The following is a 20,457-nucleotide window of genomic DNA, read 5'->3' as shown; positions in this document are numbered from 1 at the left end:
TAGAGGGTAAAAACTGGAAAGCAGAAGTAAATAGACACACGATGCAAAGCTTACATAAAAATGAACTCATCATCACCAAACTGTATCACAGTACACAGTACTGAATAAATTTCATCATCATTTTATATCAATGTGTTCCTACTTGATATATTTCTAGTAAGGAACAAAAGTTTGGATTCATTAGTGTAAATGACAAAAAAAACCCCCAAGAAGCCATTTTTAAAATTATTTTACTTCACACAGTTTTGAATCCTATTATTTAAAAGTTGGTTACAATAAATTAAAATGACAACATTAAAATAACAACTTGTGATCCACAGTAAAGCTATCACCCAACAGTACCTGTTAATTTGTTATGTAACATTTGATTGTAATGAGATGCTCTCTCTTACTCTTTGATTATATTGGGTATGAAATAAGGCTGGACTGCTTCAGCAAGCTTGTTTGCATACATTTCATATCTACCAGTCATCTGGAAAAGAAAAATCAAAGCTTCAGTTCTTTTTAGCGAGCTATGAAAGTACCTCAATAGGAAATATTTATATCCAACCATTTTTTAATGATGACATATTATTTAATTGCCTCAAACAGTAAAATCAAATTCACTCAAAATGCAAGACTTCCAGTGTCTTAGCACAAACTAATATAGTTTTATAAAAGAACTCACATTTTGTTGTGAAAACTATACTTCTACCAAAAAAATAGAAGTGCATTTCCTCTCTAAAAAGTAAAACTTTAAAATGAACACCTTCCTGCTTTGCATCTCTCCTTCACTGACAGTCATGTCTGCTAATTACTGAAGGCTATTTTGGTTATCCTGGATAGCTGAAATTTGAATGTGAAATGTGGACTTAATTAAAAGAGGATATTGTTGATGCATAAGAAATTATGTCAATGAAAGCAAAGGAGCGTACCTGTAATTATGTCTTCATATTATGTCCTTGACAACTGATGAACCCTGCTGCCAGCAGTAAGCTTGCGTATGTGCCGCTGACAGTATTTGGGTTGCTCTTACTTTATCCATTAATAATACAGAGTATTATCATTGCTTTGGGTGATACAGTATGCTAGGAGGCTGAAATCTAGCTCTTCGTGTAGTGCACTATCCTCTTCTGACGTGCAGTCTGCAACATGGGTTCTGAGAGGGGCAAACTACTTCCTTCTTGCCAGAGTGTAATGAGGATAATTCATTCAGCTATTTTGCTTCTGAAAGTTTAGCAAAGATACTCTATGCAATGTCCCGTTCAGGCATCATTGAATGCAAATTGCAGATACCAGAGCAGGTTAAATAGGTTCCTACATGCTATCAAAGGTTTTCTGCAGTGGATAAACGATGACTTCATACTTCCTCATTCCCCTCATATCAAGAGCTACCTCTGTCTTGGCCACAAATGGGAGGAAAAGGAAATAGATATCCCTTGTCATATAAACAAAAGCCACAGCTGTGCCTTATGTGCCAAAAGACCAACAATAGCAATCCACACCATTGACATAAAACTAAGGTGCTGAAAGCACAAGACTCGAAGACAACAAATAAGCAAGTCTATACAAAACAGCTAAAGCTCAGTGTTTTGCTTTTACTGTTTTTTCCTAATCAATACAATTGCTTTTGTATTGCTGTTATAAGCAATGCTCCACGTGCTTCCTGACACACTAAATCTCTATTCTGCAATAAGGGTCTCAGATTTCAGTGGCAAAGCAAAACTAAATGCCTGCCTGGCTTAAAAATAACCTGGGAATCTCTCAGCACAATTTAATTCCACTATGTCAACAACCATATACCTACCACATGCATCTGTAAAACAACAAATGCAACTCTGTCCAGAAGACGAGTTTACTTTTTGTCTGTAGTCCCTATATATGGATTGGCAGCACTACCAAAGAAATTCAGCTCTAGCTAAGAAATGACTGTTTTAATTAAAAAGTTTATTTAGCATTTCAAATCCACAGAAATTTTGTGTTTTTACATCAAATTGAAACCAAAACACATTATATATTGCCCTATACTGTTATGCACAAAGTGGTTCCAAATAAACCAGCTCCATGAAATAAATGTCTGCTTGCAGTAACATTATGTGGAAAAATCAACACTCCTTGCAAATGATTACTTATTTTAAATACTAGATTATCACTGAAGAACCTACTTATATTGTGATTGGTGCTAGCCAGGAGTTCTGGTCTCCTTTGTTAGGATTCAAATCATGTTGATCTTAAGAGTGGACAGGAAAATGTTCTAGTCTTTAGCAGTAAATGAGGACTAGAAGGAAAGACCTGTCTCCACAGAAGTAAGCAAGATGTTTTCTTCATCAACAAAGCCTATTTAAGAAGTTGCCATCTCCTTTCTCCTTTTGCTTGCCGCCTTTGTTGTTCCAACAGAATATTTGTGGGACCCGCCATAAACTTGATCAGATTAAAAGAAGAAACTAGAGCACGGTTTGTTTGTTTAAAAAAAAAAAAAAAATCTGGTCACTCCACTAAACCAGTATACAATATAGCACCCCACATAGCTTGTACTGGCACAACTGCAGTGCTGAGGTGGCAATTTCTTAAGCCAGCACTGCTGCTGGACAAATTAAATCAAATTACATACTCAGGACAGATGATCCAAATTAGCTTTATGTCAGAATGAAAAAAAAAAATAGTAATAAATAAATTTGCTAAAGCCACTTGGAGAGACTTGCAGTCATCTTAATCTGATTTATATTAATTAAAAAAAAAAAAAAAAGGATGCTTCAGAGATGAACGCACACAGTTCTTTCTCCATGGCTTCAACATGTCCACAAATTCAAGGAGAAAACACTGCAAGATGTTTCCACACAGAAAGTTCTCAGAAGCTTAAAGATTGTTGTGGTTTTGAGTTTTCACTAAATTTCACCAAAACTGACAAGTAAGGCCTGTAAGAATATAAAGAACTACCATATTAGGTCAGATCAAAGGCCCATCTCAGCTTAGTGGCAAATGCCTATGTACCTAGTGGTCCTTGGAGTGGCTGGCAATCTGCACTTCAGGACCAAAGGCTAAGTTTTTCATTTAAAAGCTCTTGGCCTAGTTTCCCTGAATCTGTCTAGTCCATTTCTTAATCCATTTATGCCTTTGGCCTCCAGAACATCCTGTTAAAATTAGTTCAACAATTCAAATTTTGGACTGTTAAAAAAAAAGGCTGCCTTTTAACTATTCTAAGATTATATGATTATTACAAAAGCTTGTTTGTTCTAATATCATATGTAAGTTTGTTTCTTTATAAGCAGGCTTACCTTAAAATTCCATTTGTCACTGACTTGTCTGCAAAGATTTAGATCCATCTCTACCACCAGAAGTCCATCCTGAGTGCGAGAGAGTCCAGGGGTCCTACTGCCATCTGGTGCAGCTACGTAACTTGAGCCATAAAAATGGCCCAAGTCATGGTGTGCTTAAAGAAATTTTAAAAAACATATAACGCCATCTGCAAATAAGTATACAACTTAAGATGCAGTGTCCCATAAAACCTGGGTCAATTTCTTGTGGTTGCTCATTCACTGTGCTTTAAGCGAGATATCCTGAAAAGTCACAGCACAATCCTAAGGTAACTGCAGTTTTGACCAGTAGTTACTTTCATGCATGGTACAGCTTTCACATATATCAAATTAACAGGAAAAAACTCACTGCATTGTCCTTTGAAATAATGCATTATTATGCTTTCCCATCATTAAGTCTCTGAACTAAAGTAAAGGCTTTGCTTTCATTGGTTTTTATTTAGAATTTAAATGAATTCTAATTGTCAAATTACACATTTCCAAAACAACTGACAGAGACGCATCCATTCAATTTTCAATACAAAGTCAGAAGCGAAAAACACTGGGATTTGAGGCATGGAAAAAAATCTTACTTCATATTGCACAACTCCGAGTTGTGCCAAAAATCAGCCACATCTGTTGTACTACTAAGCAATGGATACAACTGACCTTTCTGATGCAGCTGCTACAAACAATTAGCTTCAAAACTAGCTAAAAAAGGCTCAGGCCCACTCCAGATTAAGCTAGAAGCTGTCACGGTTGTCACAGGACAAATTATAGTGTTTCAACATACAAGTGATGTACATACAAACAAATTTCTCTCATTTTTTCCCCAAAGAATGCTCAAAGAAGAGCATTCTCTTCAACTTCCAACAAATTTGTGAAACAGGGCAAAATAGCTTAGCCAGGGATTCAGGCTCGGGCTACTACTGTTAATAATCTTAAAACTACAAATAAAGCGTCATGCATGCATTGACAACATGGGCTAATCTGTGGGATTGACTCCAAAACTCTTAGTCCTCTGAAAATATATAGAAACCTTAGGTATGAACTTTTGGTGACTACATACCGTGGTACCGCCACCTTTAACAGGAAGTGCTGCTTCTCTCCAGCTTACGAAACAGCAGTCTGAAGTAAGGCAGTCGCTAGCTACCATAGCTGTCATGGGATAGACACTTGCAGGAGAGCTATTGTTTCTTCAGACTTTCTAGTTAACAATTATTAGCAACCACTGACTGTGATTTCTGAACATACCTTTTCCACCATCTCCAGAAGTAAAGGCATTTTTGTAGTATTCCTGTGAAATAAAAGGAGTCTGTAGGTGGCAGTATAATTCCATTACATTCAAGAAATCCTTGCTAGTCTACCATATTTAGTATGGAAGTTTATATAAATCTATTAAGACTTTTTCTGGCATACTACCAGCACTGTCTAAAGGGAGTCATCAGAGGAGCTTAGTTTCCATGATGGATAGGCTAGAAAATAAGTTCTTTTTGTATCACTGCCTGTTGTTCATACACTTTGGGGAATGTGCCTCCTACCAGTTTCACGAGCCTAAAGAAGAGGCAAAAGAGGAGACATTTAACCAAACACATCTTTGCAGATCACAAAAGGCAGCAAATGTATTCACATAATGGCAAGAACAAGTCTGGATTTTTGCAGAGATCCTTATAAAAGAACACACATGTAGGGTATTTGGACTAATCTGAAGGCAAGAACAACCTATCATGTGCAATATTTATTTTCATTATAGAATTTCAGTGTCCAAGAAGAGGACAAGAGCAACCAGTTGTGTACCACTGACTTGAGGATATATTTCATTTTCAGTCATTTTGGCTAAAAAGAATACTGATTTCACCATAGAAACTAGGAGAATTACCAAAAGGGCGGGTGCCTATTACAAAGAGAGCAATTCAAGAACAGGAAGCAGCTGGAACCAAAAAGCAGGCTGCCAGCAACAAGGCAGCTCTCAATCTCTTTATACCTGTCCATCTTCAAATCATATTATAAGCACCAATACAGTAGTTTTACAGTAGAGGAATCTATGCATTCTAGTGATATTCAGTTCATTACTTTGAATTACCTCATGCTACAACACCTAAATTATGAAATGAAATAACAAAGTGAAGATACGTACTGTTCCTACCCTGTTGATGGGACATGTAAAGCAGTGATTAGCTATGGCAGCATTTCTTGCTTCAATCGGCCACAGTGACTCGCTGCAATACACAAAAGAGGAGGCAGGTATTCACTACTTGTCTACTTCAGAGCTAAATTTAGATTATGATTGTCTCACACTGTATATTTTCTGTCAAAGAAGGCAAAGTTAGCTGCTAGACTGATATTGCTTTTACAATCAAAATCTCCCCACAGATACAGCCAAGCACTATTATTATTTTCTGCTCGAATATAGGTATAAACAATTCTACCTAATAACGTGGTAAATATGGCTTTGTCATGGCAAAAAGAAAAAAGAAAAAAATAACGCATCTCAAGATTTTGAAAGTAATTAAAGTATAAAATGTTTTACCCTCCAAATTACACAAATATGTGTGCTTTCACATTCCATTAACTTCCAATATACCAAACATCATTCTGCAGCAAAGCTGTAACAGATTCATACAAGTTGTCTCTTTTTTTCCCAAAATGGTCCAGGAGAGGCTTTTGCAGCAGTGAATGAAAAAAAAATTCATTATAGGAATAATAAAAAAATGAAAAGAAAAATCCATTTCCACCAATATTTCCTACTTCTGTTATTTTAACCACAGTTTTCATAGCACTTCCCAGTAAGTCATTTTCCCATGGTGAGTTGATGAAAAAGAAAGCATGTTTAACAAAAGCATCCCGATAACTTCCCAGTAATTATCATTAAACCAGTCACTGAATTTACATAAAACCAAGAACGGAGAAATGGGGAACAAAGAATTCCTTCTCTTTCACAAGCCTCTACCTCTTTCCCAAAGGAGATTTCAATTCTGACTCATGTTTAAAACTGAAAGTCTTTTTTTATTAAATAGCTTGATACACAGGGATCAGACTCATTAATGGGAGGTCTGGAAGTACTCAGAGCTCCAAAACAAAGGTGATATAATTTGTACACTCCTGTGACAGCATGTACCTGCCAGATTCTGAGTACCAAGACAAGGTTGCAAGCATCTGACTCATTAATCTCCCAGTCAGACTCAACAATCTTAAGAGATGGTCATTGGACTGATTGAAAGGACTTGGTTTATTGCCTCTCTTCTCAATTGCTTTGAATCTGGCAGCCAGCTCTTCTAAGAAAATGGGATTTTATTGAAAAGCTCCAGCAAATTACAATTTCACAGAAGAAGAGAGACAGGAAAAAAGGCTATAGCCAAGAAGCGACCCCAGAGACAGTTTTTACATGGGCCTCAAGAGTCCTCTTCCTGCAATAAAAATTATATGCTTAAAAACAATCAAGTGAAAGCCAATAATTAGGAGAGCCTGAAGCACCCAGAGTACCAATGAAGTGCTGTATGACAACAGGGTAATTTCTGTTTGCTCTCCTGTTAATGGGCTATAAGTGGACAAACATCACAAATATTATTCTAGTAGTGACACAAATGCCCCAAAAGCATTGTGTATTCATTGAACTCTTCTCAAAGGACCTTTTCCAACATTACTCAACCTAAATTATCTTTTATAACAAAAAACTATTAAAGGCAGTCTGAATGACAGAATACTGCATCTAACCTACAGTTCTACTCTCCAGGATTGTAAATACATGGTTCTCTGCATCTGCACTGTCTGTGGGTATGAAAATTATATGCTTCTAATCTGTTTTTCACCATTTCTACCCTATTATAAATGCTCAATGTCCTCAGTTTTCTAGCTTGTCAGCAACAAAAATTGGATGAATATTCTTGGACCTTCTAACAGACAGAAAACCTCTACATTTACATTAAACAGGTAAAGTGAGGGGATTGGGTGAATCCTGAAGAAATGGAAAATGGTAAAAAATATATTCCTCTTACATTTCTAATACTTCTATTGTCTTGTATACTCAGTTAGCAAGTATATATTGCCTGAACGCTTCATACATTAAGGTTTAGAAAACTGACACTGGGAAAACCTCTTCTTCTAGGTTTAAAGAAATAAAAATGAAAGTATTCTGCAATTAGTCCATGCACACAAGCCAAGCTGAAGGGAGAAAGAAGAGAAATGATAAAGAATTTTTAGTATTATAAGAGATTAATAGATCAGTATTTTTTTTTTTTTTTGCTACTGGATATTACACTTGTATTACAAAATCATCAGTAACAATGAAATATGCTCCTGTTAGCTTCCTAAAACTTGTATTTGCAGCTGGAAACTGAAAGACAGTTCAGCTAGGCCAAAACATATTTTTTTAACTCACAAAAGAAATGTTTTTGTTCCAAAGAACTCTGCAACGCCAGACTTTCCCCCCGACCTGTACAAAGCTAACCACTTATGCTGAAAAGGATTAAAAATATTAATATTTATAATTAAGTGTAAACTACCCATCACTTCCTCAGTCATATGTATGTAAACATTATAAAATACTAAATTACTTTTCAGAGCCTACTGTTATCAGCGGGGGGGGGGGGGGGGGGGGGGGGGAAAAACCAAAAAGCATAGTTTTTCTGTCGTGTTAAGGTTATGTGTAGACACATTCTGGAATCCCACACCTCTGAGTAGTATGGCAAAGAACAGAATACAATGAGAATGAAAGGAAGGCATGGTGACTTTGTCAAGAAGTGGTATAAAGAACCACTGAAACCATTTCTTTAGGTTTCTACCTAAAGAAAGCCCCCCCAGCAGCCCCAAAGAAATGCAGTTATTTTGCATCGCATTATAGTATCCCAAGCAATACACAGCCTGTGTCAGACAATGCTTTGGAAGCATGGCACATTCAAAAGTTATTATATTGAAATGTGACTGATGCTGATAATGTATAGGTAAAGGATATTCAAGGTCTAATCCACAAATTAATCATTATGGGCTAGGGTAAGAAGTGTATTTTCTTAGCTCACTGACTTGGTTTTCTTTTTTCTTTTAGGAAATCAAGTCAGTAGGGTGCAATTAATGTCAATCTGCAGGAGATTAATCTCAAAGGAAACAGTTTACACTGGTTCAGTCTCATTCAAGAGGCCTGATAATTACAAAATTGTCAACAGTTAAAACAAAAAAAGTTTCCGAGAAAAGGGTTTCTCAGCTTGGCTCTGAAAACTGCAATTTGATACCATACTTATTGGCTCCTAGGTGGACGATGCAAGCTAGCAAGCTAAGCCTGAATGTAAATTACTACTGCCTATCATAAAGCAAAAATATTACATAGATAATCTAAATAAACACTCATTAGTTTTCAGAACATCAGCTGGATGTTAACTCTGTCTCAGAGACAAAAGACCTGCAGATGTACAGCTAAAGGTCTGGAAGAGAATTAGTGACTATGAGCAGACTGGTAGCCCAAAACTCCAGATGGAGAAGAATGCAGATTCCTTTGTGAAGGCAAAACAAGGAGGTGATACTTCAGATTCCAAGACATCAGCAAGGTGCCCCTGAGGCCCCAAGCAAGGGGCTCGGAGGTTCAGTTAAGCCAGAAAGCGTGCAATGACCTAGATTAGTTTGTATTTTACCTGAGCGTTCCTATAGTGGCTGAAGGGTTAAAGATGATCTCTGCTCCATTCATACTAAACATGAGCCAGTTCAGAGGGTGATGGCGCCCGTAGCAGATATTCACAGCAATTGTTCCAAACTGTGTCTGAAACACTGGGTGTCCTGTATTTCCTTCCATATAGTAAGTAGACTACAAACAAACAAAAAACCACAAATGTAGACTTCTTAAAAAAGCGAAAAGAAATACCTCCAACATTGCTTTCACACTTCCCAATTTCTGATTACCAGCTTAAAGTCATTAGATCATGAGCAAGGACAACACCTTTCATTTAGTACATAGGTGCACTGTAACGGGTATATAGCAAGAAGTGGTGCACTCAGGCTGCTGAGATCAAATTCAAGCCCCTTTCCTTTCTGGTTCCCTTCACTCAAACTATACCTGAGCTGTCTGACTTTGACATAAACACTTCTATTAATGCTAGAAACTTCTACAAAAGCTTAAGAGAGATCCACAAATTGTGAAACTTTAGGCCCCTCTCTTAGTACTTTCACCACATAAGAAAATTTTCCTAAGTCATCAAAAACCTTTGATTCTGATTAAAGACAGAGATGATGAACACTGTTTAAAGAACACAGAATTCCTTTACACTCACCTGTTATGTAACACCATGAAGTAATTTTATGAATGCTATAAGGAAATATCAGTGTATAGCTATGATTGGTTATATGAATTTCCTATATGCCTATTGCTCTAAACAAACAGAAGGCCTGAAACTACCACCAGGAAAATCACCGGATAAATCTAGGGAACACTCCTTAAAGTAACTGCAGCCAACTGTTGGCTTAAAAGGTCCCATTTACCATATGCTGTGAACTCTCCTCATATCAAACATTTCCAAACAATTAGAAATGTACTGGTTCCTGTAAAAGGCACTAGTGAAGAAGACAGGGCATTGTTAACAGCTATTAAGACAGGCAAACATTCACAGAGATAGTCTAAATGAAATGTACAGAAATGATTCTTCCCAGATACAACAAAAGGGTATTTGTGGAGTCACTGACAGTTGCCTGTTTAGTGTTCAGTGATAGTCAAAAAATCCAAGAAAATCTCAGACATCAATGGGAAGAGTAATGAAACATAACAGAAAACATCATTTTGCTTGTTTATAAGAACTCTGTGTGTCCATGGCTTGAGTACTCTAGGCAATTCTAGTGTCTGCATCTCCATAAGGATATACTAGAGATGGAATAAGCAAAGGCCACTGAAACACTGAAGGGGATGGGGCAGCTCTCTTGTGAGGAGAAACTAAAAAGGCTCTTCAGTCTGCAGACAGAAGGCTGAGGGCGATATCATGAATGAGATTTACAAAATTACAAAGGCAGCAGATAAGATGAATACAGAAATCCCAAAGCAGCAGCAATAGTGGGTATTGCCTGAAATTACACTCCTGTTTTCAAGCAAAGTAACTTTTTCATGTAGCAGGCAGTGCACTTATGAAATTTGCTTCTTTGTGAAAGTAAAGTATTACCACCAGGTTCAGAAGGGATTACACAGTCATTGATAAAAGAACCACAGATAAGAAATGAAATAGAAAGGAACATGCCACCCAACATCTCTAATACAATGACTGCGGATACCATGGGAGTACAGAAGTTGCAGAGTGGCCAGACTTATTCCTAAGAGTACTTTTTTGTGATGATCTCAGAAACAGAAAAGCAAGGTACGTAATTGACCAGCCTGACCCAATGGGGCATGCCTCTTATCATATAAGAAAGGTGTGTTGTAAAACAATTCCCTTTTTGCTGAAACTATCTGTCCATTTTAACAACCACTGCCATCGGTCCTGAAGGAAGCAGAACTACATCAGGCCTAAAGCAAGCAGCTACAGCTGAGGAACAAACTAGGGCCTCATCTAAGTGTAGGTGAATGGCATGACAGATAAAGGGGGATCATCCTCTGAAACCAAGGACTAGAGGTTCAGTATGCCCAGTAAATGTGACATCTCATGTTTCTTATTTATTATCAGGTCTCATGAATTTGCACAGTCCCTTGGGCACTGATTTTACCTCCTTTCATGTCTGTAGAGAGCATACCACACAGTGGGCACTCATACAATCCTTTTTCAAAACAATTCCACTGATTGAATATATTTCCATTTTTTCTTCTATTCTCAGTTTTCTTTTATTACAATAGGAGAAGAAAAACAAAAATGCTATTGCTTCAGGGAATTCATCAGTTCTTATTTCTTTACTCCTCACCAGAGGTCACAATCATCTCCACAGCAACAAACTGTGATGTCTCAAGGATTGATTTTTGTTTATTTATATGCTCTCCCACACATGGCTGAATAGGTTACAGACCAATATCTTTTCCCTTTCCGTTTAGTTCTCACCCATTCAACAAGGGTGCTTTTAACAAGGCTCCTTTCCCTATCTGCTCTACAGAGACAATCCACAAAAAATAATTTCAAATTCAACCTTTCCTTGGGGGTTAATGAAAACAATATTAAAGTAACAGAGATGAGCATAATCCTTCCCTGTACTCTTGGTGGTTTCTAAAGTTCCTTTATCAGAACTGCTCAGCTCAGAAGAATGGACTTAATGCTCTGCTAACAAAACTAGCTAAACAGACAGCACTGTTTGGGTAAACACTACTTGCTTCTATAATGAGGTAGATACAACAAGAAATGTCAAATCATTATAGTATACCTGCAAGATATAAACATTGTTTTGTGGTAATTCTGGCATTTAGGATTACAAGAGCTAACTCCTTTTAGGAATTATGCAAAACTCTTAGTGAAACTCTATTTATACTTCACATGGAAAAGTAAAAATGTTTTCTTTAGGTGCCTTTCATTCTAGTTTCACAGCTGGAAACAAGAAGTTTCTTGGAATATGTTGATGGTCCACAAAACACTGTTTGGAAAACTGAAAGACACCGTACTTTAGCATAAGCAACAGGATTTTTTGTTTGATTACACAAGGAACAAATCAAGAATATGTAAAGTAACCAAAATTCATTTTTATTAGTGCTTGTATTTTATACAGGTTTGTTAGTTACTGTTTTGCTAGCTAAAAGACAGATCTGATAAAATAATATTAAATATCAAAATAATTTGTTAAAGATAGAAGTCAACACTGGTGACTGACAGGCCTGTACCAGAAATCCATTTTGTAGAAACCTATTAACAGCCTCCTCTGATCAGCCAGTCTGATCAGGTCTGGGAGCCGAGGTCAAAACTTCCAGAGGTCTTTGACCACAAAGTTTCAAGACACAAAAAACCCCCTTTTAGAATTAATAAAAAAGTAGTTTGGATTCTGAAGCCTCAGTTGAGCGACTGGAGCATTCAGACAGGGAACAAAAACAACTGCAGGTACATAGCCCCCAGTGCTTAGAAAAAATGCCTCTGTTAATTACTCACTTTAGCTGACAAGGAGAGATTTAGTTAGGTAAGACAATATATTTTTAGACTTTGGTTAATTTTTAATCCTGATCTTTCTGCTTGTGATAATTCTATGGGTGGATAAACACATTTCGGATCTACTAGCTTTCTTCTGACATCACCTTTACTAGCAGTTCAGTTTCTGAAGCTGATTCTGGAGGACGGCCTAAAAACTGCTGGGGGCTTCAGTGGAAGTAATGTGATCAGTAAACAGAAGATGCTGTAAACCAGCTATTCAGTCAGAAGCGTAATGAATTAAGGGATTCTGGTCAAAGAAACATTAGCAAAAGAACAGTCATTTCTAAGACAACCTCACAGAGAAACAGATCAAGACCATAAATAATGCTCACATCTGAACAATGAAACAATTGTCTTCCAAATTAAAATAAGTTCAACAGGCACACATGCAAAAACTATCGGAGCCAATCATGCACAACTAACATAAAGCTAAGACTTAGAGAATTTTGTTTTAAAGATCCTCAATACTTTTGTAGTTTCCATCAGGCCAAGGAAGAGTACATGACAAAGACTCAATGTTATTTGTCCTTTAAGGGTCATATTCTCTATTCTCAATAAATTAACTGACTATAATTTCACCTGAGAAACACTGATTTGACACTTACTGAACCACATTTTCTAGAAATACATTACACTTCCTGCCAATATGACTGATACAACACATGCTGACACGAACAAGAGCTGCACAGTGAGACTAGCTTGATAATCATAATGCTGAATCTTACCTCGTTGAAGTCTCCAACCCTTGGAATGTGATTTTTCCTACTTTTGCCAAGGACAGCTCCAGAATTAGAAATGACCACTGCAGCATTCCACAGAGTTCCCCCGTGTATTTCATCTCGCTCCAGGATCGGAGATACCACAACCATATTGTATTTCTTTGCCAGCTATACAAATGAGCACAATTCTTCTATTATACACAAGCCTGCAGTAATTATTTTGATTTTTGTTCATAAAGAAGGACTAAAAAAAATTTTCACCTGATACATTACCCTGTTATCAAGGGCTAATGCTTAACCCACACTGGCATGCCCACATCGCCACAGTATTTTCATCAAAGATGACACATTCTGAATCCTTCAACTAGAAGTGCAAGGTACCACAGGAAAAAAAAGCATCCTAACAGCAATGGTCAAACTATGGAGCCGTCCTTGTATCTATTCACAGGTATAAAAGGAGATAGATCCCATCCCATTCTTTCATTCCCATGGTATATACCACTAGCTGAAAACTGTTATTTGGAAAAATAGAGGGGGAGAGAGAGAAAAAGAAAAATAGGAAATGTAAAATACCATTACATGTTAACAATAAATGTTACATAACACATGTGTGAGTGAGAAACATAGCAACTTCTGACTGCCAGTTTGCTAGCACACTGTCTTTTCCTTCAAATCACTTCTCTCTGTTTTATTTCTCCAAACTTCCCTAGTGTCGTTAATTCCATAGTGAGAACCAGCACAGCACTTGCCCTAGATCAGACTGAAGAATTGCTGTCTACGAAAGCTTAATAGGTCAGTGCATATCTGGGCAAATTTGACATCAAAACAACCTTTTGTTGTTTCAATCATTCATAAAAGAAAATAAATGAAATTCCTTATTAAAAAAAAATAGTTGTCAGAAAACAAAAATAAACTCTGTCACCATTGCAATCAACAGTCTCTGGCAAAATAAGAGCCAGACAATAACAAATCTCCTTGGCTCCATAAAAAGCCCCCTACATTTTGTATTATTTCACATGGAGATGCAAGAGATCTGTGTGAAAGTGTTCCCTGTTCAGAATAGGCTAGCTATTATTCTCCTCACACCTTCATATAAGCATTTTTTTTAATGCTCAACTGTTCTAAGCAATAAACACCTTTTAAAGGAAAATTAAAAATATTTGTATGAAGAATCATCCTCCTACAATTCAGGAATAGTTAAACAGGCAGTTTCATATGCCTTCCATGGTACAAGGCAGTCTACGAATGCGAAGTAGTTTAAAAAAATAAATATTGAGTACAGTTGTTGTCCATTTCTACTTCACTCACTATCATAATATTTGTTAAGCAAGGTGGAAATTTCTTTTTTATTATTTCAGTTTTCTCAGTGGTCTAAGACCAGTACATAAAGAAGAAATCCATGCTAAGCAGTGGCAATTATGGGCTGGGGTTGGAGGCTGGATGTGTGTGGGGAAGTTTGCTTGATGTTGGGGTTTTTTTTTACCTCTTGACAGAATTTTGTTGTTGGCCCATCCTCTGCTGACTCAGCAAATTCAGTCCAAGGAAGCTTCTCTCTTGTACAAAAAGCAAAGGGCATGGCTGGAAAACACCAATGCAAGTAAAAAATTTACAAGGGTGTTCATGTCACTCAAGAAATACACACTGTTTGCAGGAATACATATAAATTAAGCACTCAAGACTGATTCAACTGTTTCCCTTGTTTAAAGGCAAAAAGCTATTTAAAAATATTTTTAGCAAGGGCAAGGAGTTTTAGATCCACACAGAGCAAGGCAGAAAAGAAGGAAAGCACTTTGTGAACTCTTACTGGAGGTAAAAATTGTACACCCCAGTCACTAGTGTACACTTCCTGTGAATAACCTGTTTTTGCAACTCATTTTGGTTCTGACATCTATTAAGCCTCAAAGACTCCAGTTTAATTAAAATTAATTTTTTTAATTTTAATATTTGTCTAGATAAACCCCAAAGTTTTAGGAGAAAAAAAAAAAGTGAGGCAAAGATCACAAAGAATGACACGAAGAAGGAGCACACCTACAAATATCACTGTTGCAACATACACCAGTCTTCAATATAACAGGCTTCACATACGTCCTCTAATCAATTCTGCTAACTAAGAGTCTTTGTTTTTTCCTTTAGAAAGCAAATCAGTAAAGTCAACTGTTTTATCTTGGAAGATCTCTGCTGTTTACTTACAAGACATACTTCTATTACAGGATACTTGTTAAAATAGAAGGAACTTGACCTCTGACAACCTAGAAGGAATCACAGAAAATACTCACTCCAAGCCTCCTGGAAACAAACTATGTTGACCCCACACACTGCAGCTACTTCCACAATCTCCTCAATTCGTCTGTGCAGTGCAGCCACCTGATTGTGAGAAGTGTCACGCTATTAAAAAAGCTGTATGTTCTAACTCACATGTATATTAATAGCCTGGTTTTACAAGCTTTGTTCACATTAAATTTATCTTGTTCTATACTTAGTCCCATTTCTTTCAGGGGGAATAACTCAAGAATGTATCATTCCTGAGCACTGACAATAGTGTTAGATACAAATTTTTGAAAGCATTTAGATGCTGAAAATAGAGAATGGAATCCAATGGAATTCTAATTCCATGGTTACAACATTTAAATACATGGCAACTCACTGCTGACTTGCAGATAGCTAAAAAATCTTAACAGAATCAGGAAAAATTATAATTTTGCTGCTCATTGTGAAAAACCTACAGAACAATGTTAAGTAAACGTGAATTCAAAGTCAAGTACTCGTAATCTTAAAATATGAATTCAGGACAGTCCGTTTCCTTGGTTATCTCTGAATCCTGCTCACACATGTGCATCTTGGACACTCTCTAGAAGTTACTAACTCCAAACTGTTTTCTATATCCCTCTGTCCAAAGAGCTAAGCAGATTATTACCAGGAAAAAACATCAAAGCATTCATTAATTAGTAAGAAAACATTGTTTCAAAGTACTTTTTTCTTGAGTATTCTACTTAAAGATAAGCACAGGCGTAGCACTTCACATTGACACTTTCAGGTGTCAATAAGAAAAACCCAACACCAAGACAAGTCAACCTATGAACTCAACAACTGTACACTGATTTACAGAAATAGTTAACTAGTCCTTTGTAAGGTAAAATCATTAATAGTCTTTTTAACAGATGCTACAAAGAATCCACAAACTTGATCCATATACTGAATAAATTTCTTGCATCTGTAACAGGTAATCTTTCCAAAACCAATTATCTCAGAAATGTTCTGTCCTGACACTGTACAAAACTAGTACTCCAGGAAATTTTCTAAATGTCTATTTTCTTTCACTTTTTTAAAGTTACTTTTAGGAGGCTATTTTGATATACGGCACCTCAGTGCTTTTGCGTCCAAGATGTTAGGAGATGATGGTCACATTGTAATAAGATTTTGTTTACTGCTGTACAAAGAATAATGAACACAGCTTTATTAATCTGTGTTTACTCTAATGGATTTTCCTATAATGGAACATTTCTCAATTAAAACAAGAACTGCACCTGTGGTTTCCATGGGCTGCTGTCTCTTTTGATTTCGGGTAAATGATTTTGTGTTTCATTTTAGAGGCAAAGGATTTTCATGTACAAAATCAGTGACTAAATATTTAGCTTTGGAAAAACTGCAAACAGGTTGGGCAATTCACTAGGTAAACAGAACACAAGAGATGTTTCTGAGAAACAATAAAATTGAATGTGTCATTTGAATTTCTTACAGTATGCTGTATTAAGATAGTGATGGGTCCTATATGGCCAGACAATCAGCAGACATTTCATGCTGAAGTTTCTAACATCAACAACTGAAGCGTGTTATTTCTCAAGCCAGTAAAAGAGGAGTTACACACAAACGGCCCAGATCCTAGTTTGTGTACCTGGACTGCCACGGCTGTGTCTGTGGGAAGTGGAATTTTATTTTGTACCAGTCCTACTCGAACAATACGTGGCCTTCTCAATTGCTCTGGAGCAGCTCCAAATCCATAGCCCTGTAGCTCAAAGTCTCTTTCCTGAGCTGCAGATAGAGCAGCAGCTGGCAAATTTAGTTTTCTGGATTGAATGGGAAACAAAGACATTTTAAGATGAGATGTTCTCCTTTTCTGCTCTGAATACAAGGGATCAAATGGATCACAAATACCGTCCGCCCCTGCAGAGACACCCAAGCTCCCATGCCCCCAAACACAACTATCAGACAAGGACACTGTCAAGACTTTAGCCAGGTCATGTGCAAATCCCACTGCTCTCCTCCACAGCAGAAAACTCCCAGTGTCCTCCTCTGTAATTGTGATTTCCAGACACTATTACCTTGCCACAGAAATCAAGGAGCACATACATACAAACTTTCATCTGCCACCACCCAGATTACAAACACCTTCCCTCCAATGTATTTTTCCTCACGTTAGATCCTTACTTTTCCAGTTCCCTCACCCCAAAGTCACAACCTCCCCAGCCCCACCTCAAAACTGTCCCACTCAGGTCCTTCATTCCACGCAGCCACCTCCTCATACGACCTCTCTACCGTCCTGCTCCCCACAATTGGGTTACCTCCAAACTACCCCAGTTATCTCACCACAGCCTAATCTCACCGCATTACCACAAACACCACAGGCCCTACCCTTCTTTTTCTTTTCAGCCCAGCCCTGTGTCCTGTGCACCCATCCTCAAACTGACTCTTTCCCCCTCACTGCTGGGCTGGGCATCCCTACGGAGACTGAGGAGGAGGAGGGAGACGGGACGGGACGGGACGGGACACCCCTCCGCGGGGGAGAGGGAGTCGAGCCCGCCCTAGTAGCGCACCTTGCCTCACCCCCGTAGAGGATCCGCTTCACCTCGGCGAGGTCCTCGGGCGGGATGTGCTGCTCCAAGCATGACTCCAGCGACTCCAGGCCTCCCGCCATGGCGCGGCGCACCGCGGGACGAGGCGAGGCTCGCAGACGGTTGGGCACGCGCTGGCCCTTAGGTACGCGCTGACCGTTAAGCATGCGCGCGCCTCCGCGAACTTTACCCCAGGGCGGCCCGTGCCGGGACACGCCCCTTTCTCCTCAGAGGGGTTTTGGCGGGCGAGGCGAGGCGAGGCTCCGGGGTCGTGAAGGTGCCTCGCCACGGCGGCGGGGGCACGGTAGCGTTTGGGCACAGAGCCCCCAGGGCGCAGGCAGGAGCAGCAGGGCCGGTCCCCTTTAATTGGGATGTACGCCCCGTGCTCTGCTGGCTAACCCTGAGGTGCCCCAAAGGGTTAAAGAGGCATAGGTGTGGCCATTCCCGGCTACTTGCCACTTTTGGACCAGCTCCTCAGCCTCAGAAAGAACGCGTCTAAAAGCAGAACATCTTTAGAAGGTTTTTATAACGATACCATTCAACAAAAAGGTTTAGAAATAAGAAAGAGGTCATAAAATGGCAATGGTTTTCACGGATATGCATTTTAGCTGCAGTAAGACTTTAAACAGGAGCCAGTAATAAAAACCAATTTTGTCTTCAACATGGATTCAAGGCCAAATATAATTAGGAATTCATCCCAAAACCAAAAGGTAATGTCAGTCAGGATCAAACAAATTAGTACCTTGATCTGGGACGAGGAAAAGTGCATCTCAATAGAGGATATTTAATTCTGTAGGTGCTAAGTGGACACCCCGTTTAAGCCAGTTATTCCCACTGAACTATTGGCTATTGCCTTTTGCTTCAAAATGCAACTGAAATTCAGAATATAAGTACTTCGTTTGAATGAGAAAACTGGTTACCAAGTCCAGGGATGGCTACACAGGTCTAAATATAACACCGAGTTTAAGCATTGCTTTATGTATATTCTGGAGGATGTAACAACATTCAGCACTTAGCATCTGCAGTTGTTAGCTATTTTCAGTTAAATATTAAGCCTTTTAGGCTAAATAAAAAAAAAGCATGTCAGAGAGAGTGTCTAATATTTAACTAAACACAAAGTGTCCAGAGATAGTCTGGTTTCATCAAGGCATTTAGAGACGTGATTCTTTTGCTCTAATCCAGGCTTTTTAACCCTAGAAGTGGCAGCGATGCTCTCCATGCCAAGTGCACCAGGGCAGACATGCTCTGCTGCTTTGTTAGGAGCAGGAACTCTTGGGAGTTACTCCTAAACAGTAGACTAACTCCTTTAGACAGCAATCATGAAAATAATTTAATCTTTGGGGGAATTTTCAAAGTAAGCTAAAAGTAGCGATGATAGTACGCTATAAAAAAAAAAAAAAAGGTGAATACAAAGGAGAAGAAAAAAGCCCTCATTTGAAAGGAAGGAACTTTTAAAAAGTTTGGATAGCTAGTACCTTGTGTAAGTCTTTGCCCTGTACTCCTCAGTGTAGCATCTCCCTGTTCATGACCAAAAACCTGTTCTTAGGAATTATTTTTCTTTCCCAAACATATTTCTAAAGGGCAATAATAAGCAGTGACTGATACTTACGTGGTAGCTTTCATCTGATGATCCTAATTTACTTCAATGGCCAATTTTAAAGGCATGTATCAGTAACACTTTGTCCTGTTCATGGCTGGCAGATCTTTAAGCATTGCAGAACGGGAGATCAATGCAAAAATCGGCTGACAATACAGGAGGGAAATTAGAAGACCAAGTAAGTTCATTTCCCTATCAGCTTACTCAGGATGTCAACTAACAGATAAAGCATTTCTGGAGGATTCATAGAAACAAACAGAAGGGCCTGGGTTTCTCTGGGAACTGTTTGAGTTCTTTTCTGCCTGGACTGCAAACTAAAGGGAAAAACAGCAGGTCTATTTTGTATCCAGCTCCTGAAGAAGGTCACATAACTGAACTTTTCTCTTCAAGCTTCTATTCTTAGTGTGAACTTTCACTGACTTCTCTATTGGTGCCTTGTTTGTTTGTAATTTAGTAAATTGTACTACATGTAGGAAATGGACTTCATGGCAATAAAACTGAAGCCCCTGAAAAGAATACTCACGAACAGCCGAGACCTGAAAAAACAGTACATTTCCTGTGCACCGTATCAACCATCCTGCAACAACGCAGTGAGGTCCAGACTGCGTGAATAGGAAATGACAAGCCTGGAATTACTAATAACGATGAAAGGAGATCAGACTATTCCATAGGGACTGTGCGTATATAAAGGTATAACTCTAGCCAACACAATAAACCTTCAAAGCACGAAATGTTAATGTTGAGCAGGAAGGTAACCTAATAAAGGAAGATGCCTTCCATATCCCAGACAAAGCATATTAGAGAGCTTGGGTTTAAGTCTGACTGTTCCACCTCAGTCATTGCAATTATCTGTTAAGTGTGATGCTTGAATCCAGATCCCAGCTCTGGTTTTGACTTCAAACCTCTGTATTTAAACTTCTTCCCACTTCTGCATTACCTAGACCAAGTAATTGTTTTGGGAAATAGCTGAACCTTTTG

General features: G+C 38.3%; 1 protein-coding gene across 3 annotated transcripts; it reads right to left on the bottom strand.

Annotated features, from left to right (window-relative positions):
- Window positions 1-213: 213 nt before the first annotated feature.
- UPB1 (beta-ureidopropionase 1) lies at window positions 214-18,051 on the bottom strand. Of its 3 annotated transcripts, none has more exons than XM_054844051.1 (10): window positions 17,875-18,051; window positions 16,946-17,117; window positions 15,330-15,417; window positions 14,537-14,631; window positions 13,060-13,221; window positions 8,894-9,063; window positions 5,410-5,491; window positions 4,527-4,569; window positions 3,255-3,409; window positions 214-472 (listed from the first exon to the last, which is right to left on the bottom strand). In XM_054844051.1, exons 1-10 carry the CDS (start codon window positions 17,934-17,936, stop codon window positions 389-391), a joined length of 1,113 nt encoding a protein of 370 aa, XP_054700026.1. In that variant the 5' UTR covers window positions 17,937-18,051; the 3' UTR covers window positions 214-388. The 3 variants fall into 3 exon arrangements, with proteins under 3 accessions (XP_054700026.1, XP_054700025.1, XP_054700024.1); XM_054844050.1 differs by having other exon boundaries at window positions 17,865-18,045; XM_054844049.1 differs by having other exon boundaries at window positions 5,419-5,491; window positions 17,865-18,032.
- Between the last annotated feature and the right edge of the window lie 2,406 nt (window positions 18,052-20,457).

Source organism: Grus americana, chromosome 16, assembly GCF_028858705.1.
Source record: "Grus americana isolate bGruAme1 chromosome 16, bGruAme1.mat, whole genome shotgun sequence".
In the NCBI taxonomy this organism is placed as follows: Eukaryota; Metazoa; Chordata; class Aves; order Gruiformes; family Gruidae; genus Grus; species Grus americana.
This window is presented reverse-complemented; position numbering and strand designations above follow the sequence as displayed.

Coding starts and splice junctions, on each gene's coding strand:
- UPB1 (XM_054844050.1), bottom strand. CDS start 17,965: ATGGCGGGAGGCCTGGAGTCGCTGGAGTCATGCTTGGAGCAGCACATC. Junction 4,570..5,409: donor CCATCAACAGGGTAGGAACA/GTACGTATCTTC, acceptor TTTATTTCACAG/GAATACTACAAAAATGCCTT. Junction 473..3,254: donor GTGACAAATGGAATTTTAAG/GTAAGCCTGCTT, acceptor TTTCTTTTCCAG/ATGACTGGTAGATATGAAAT.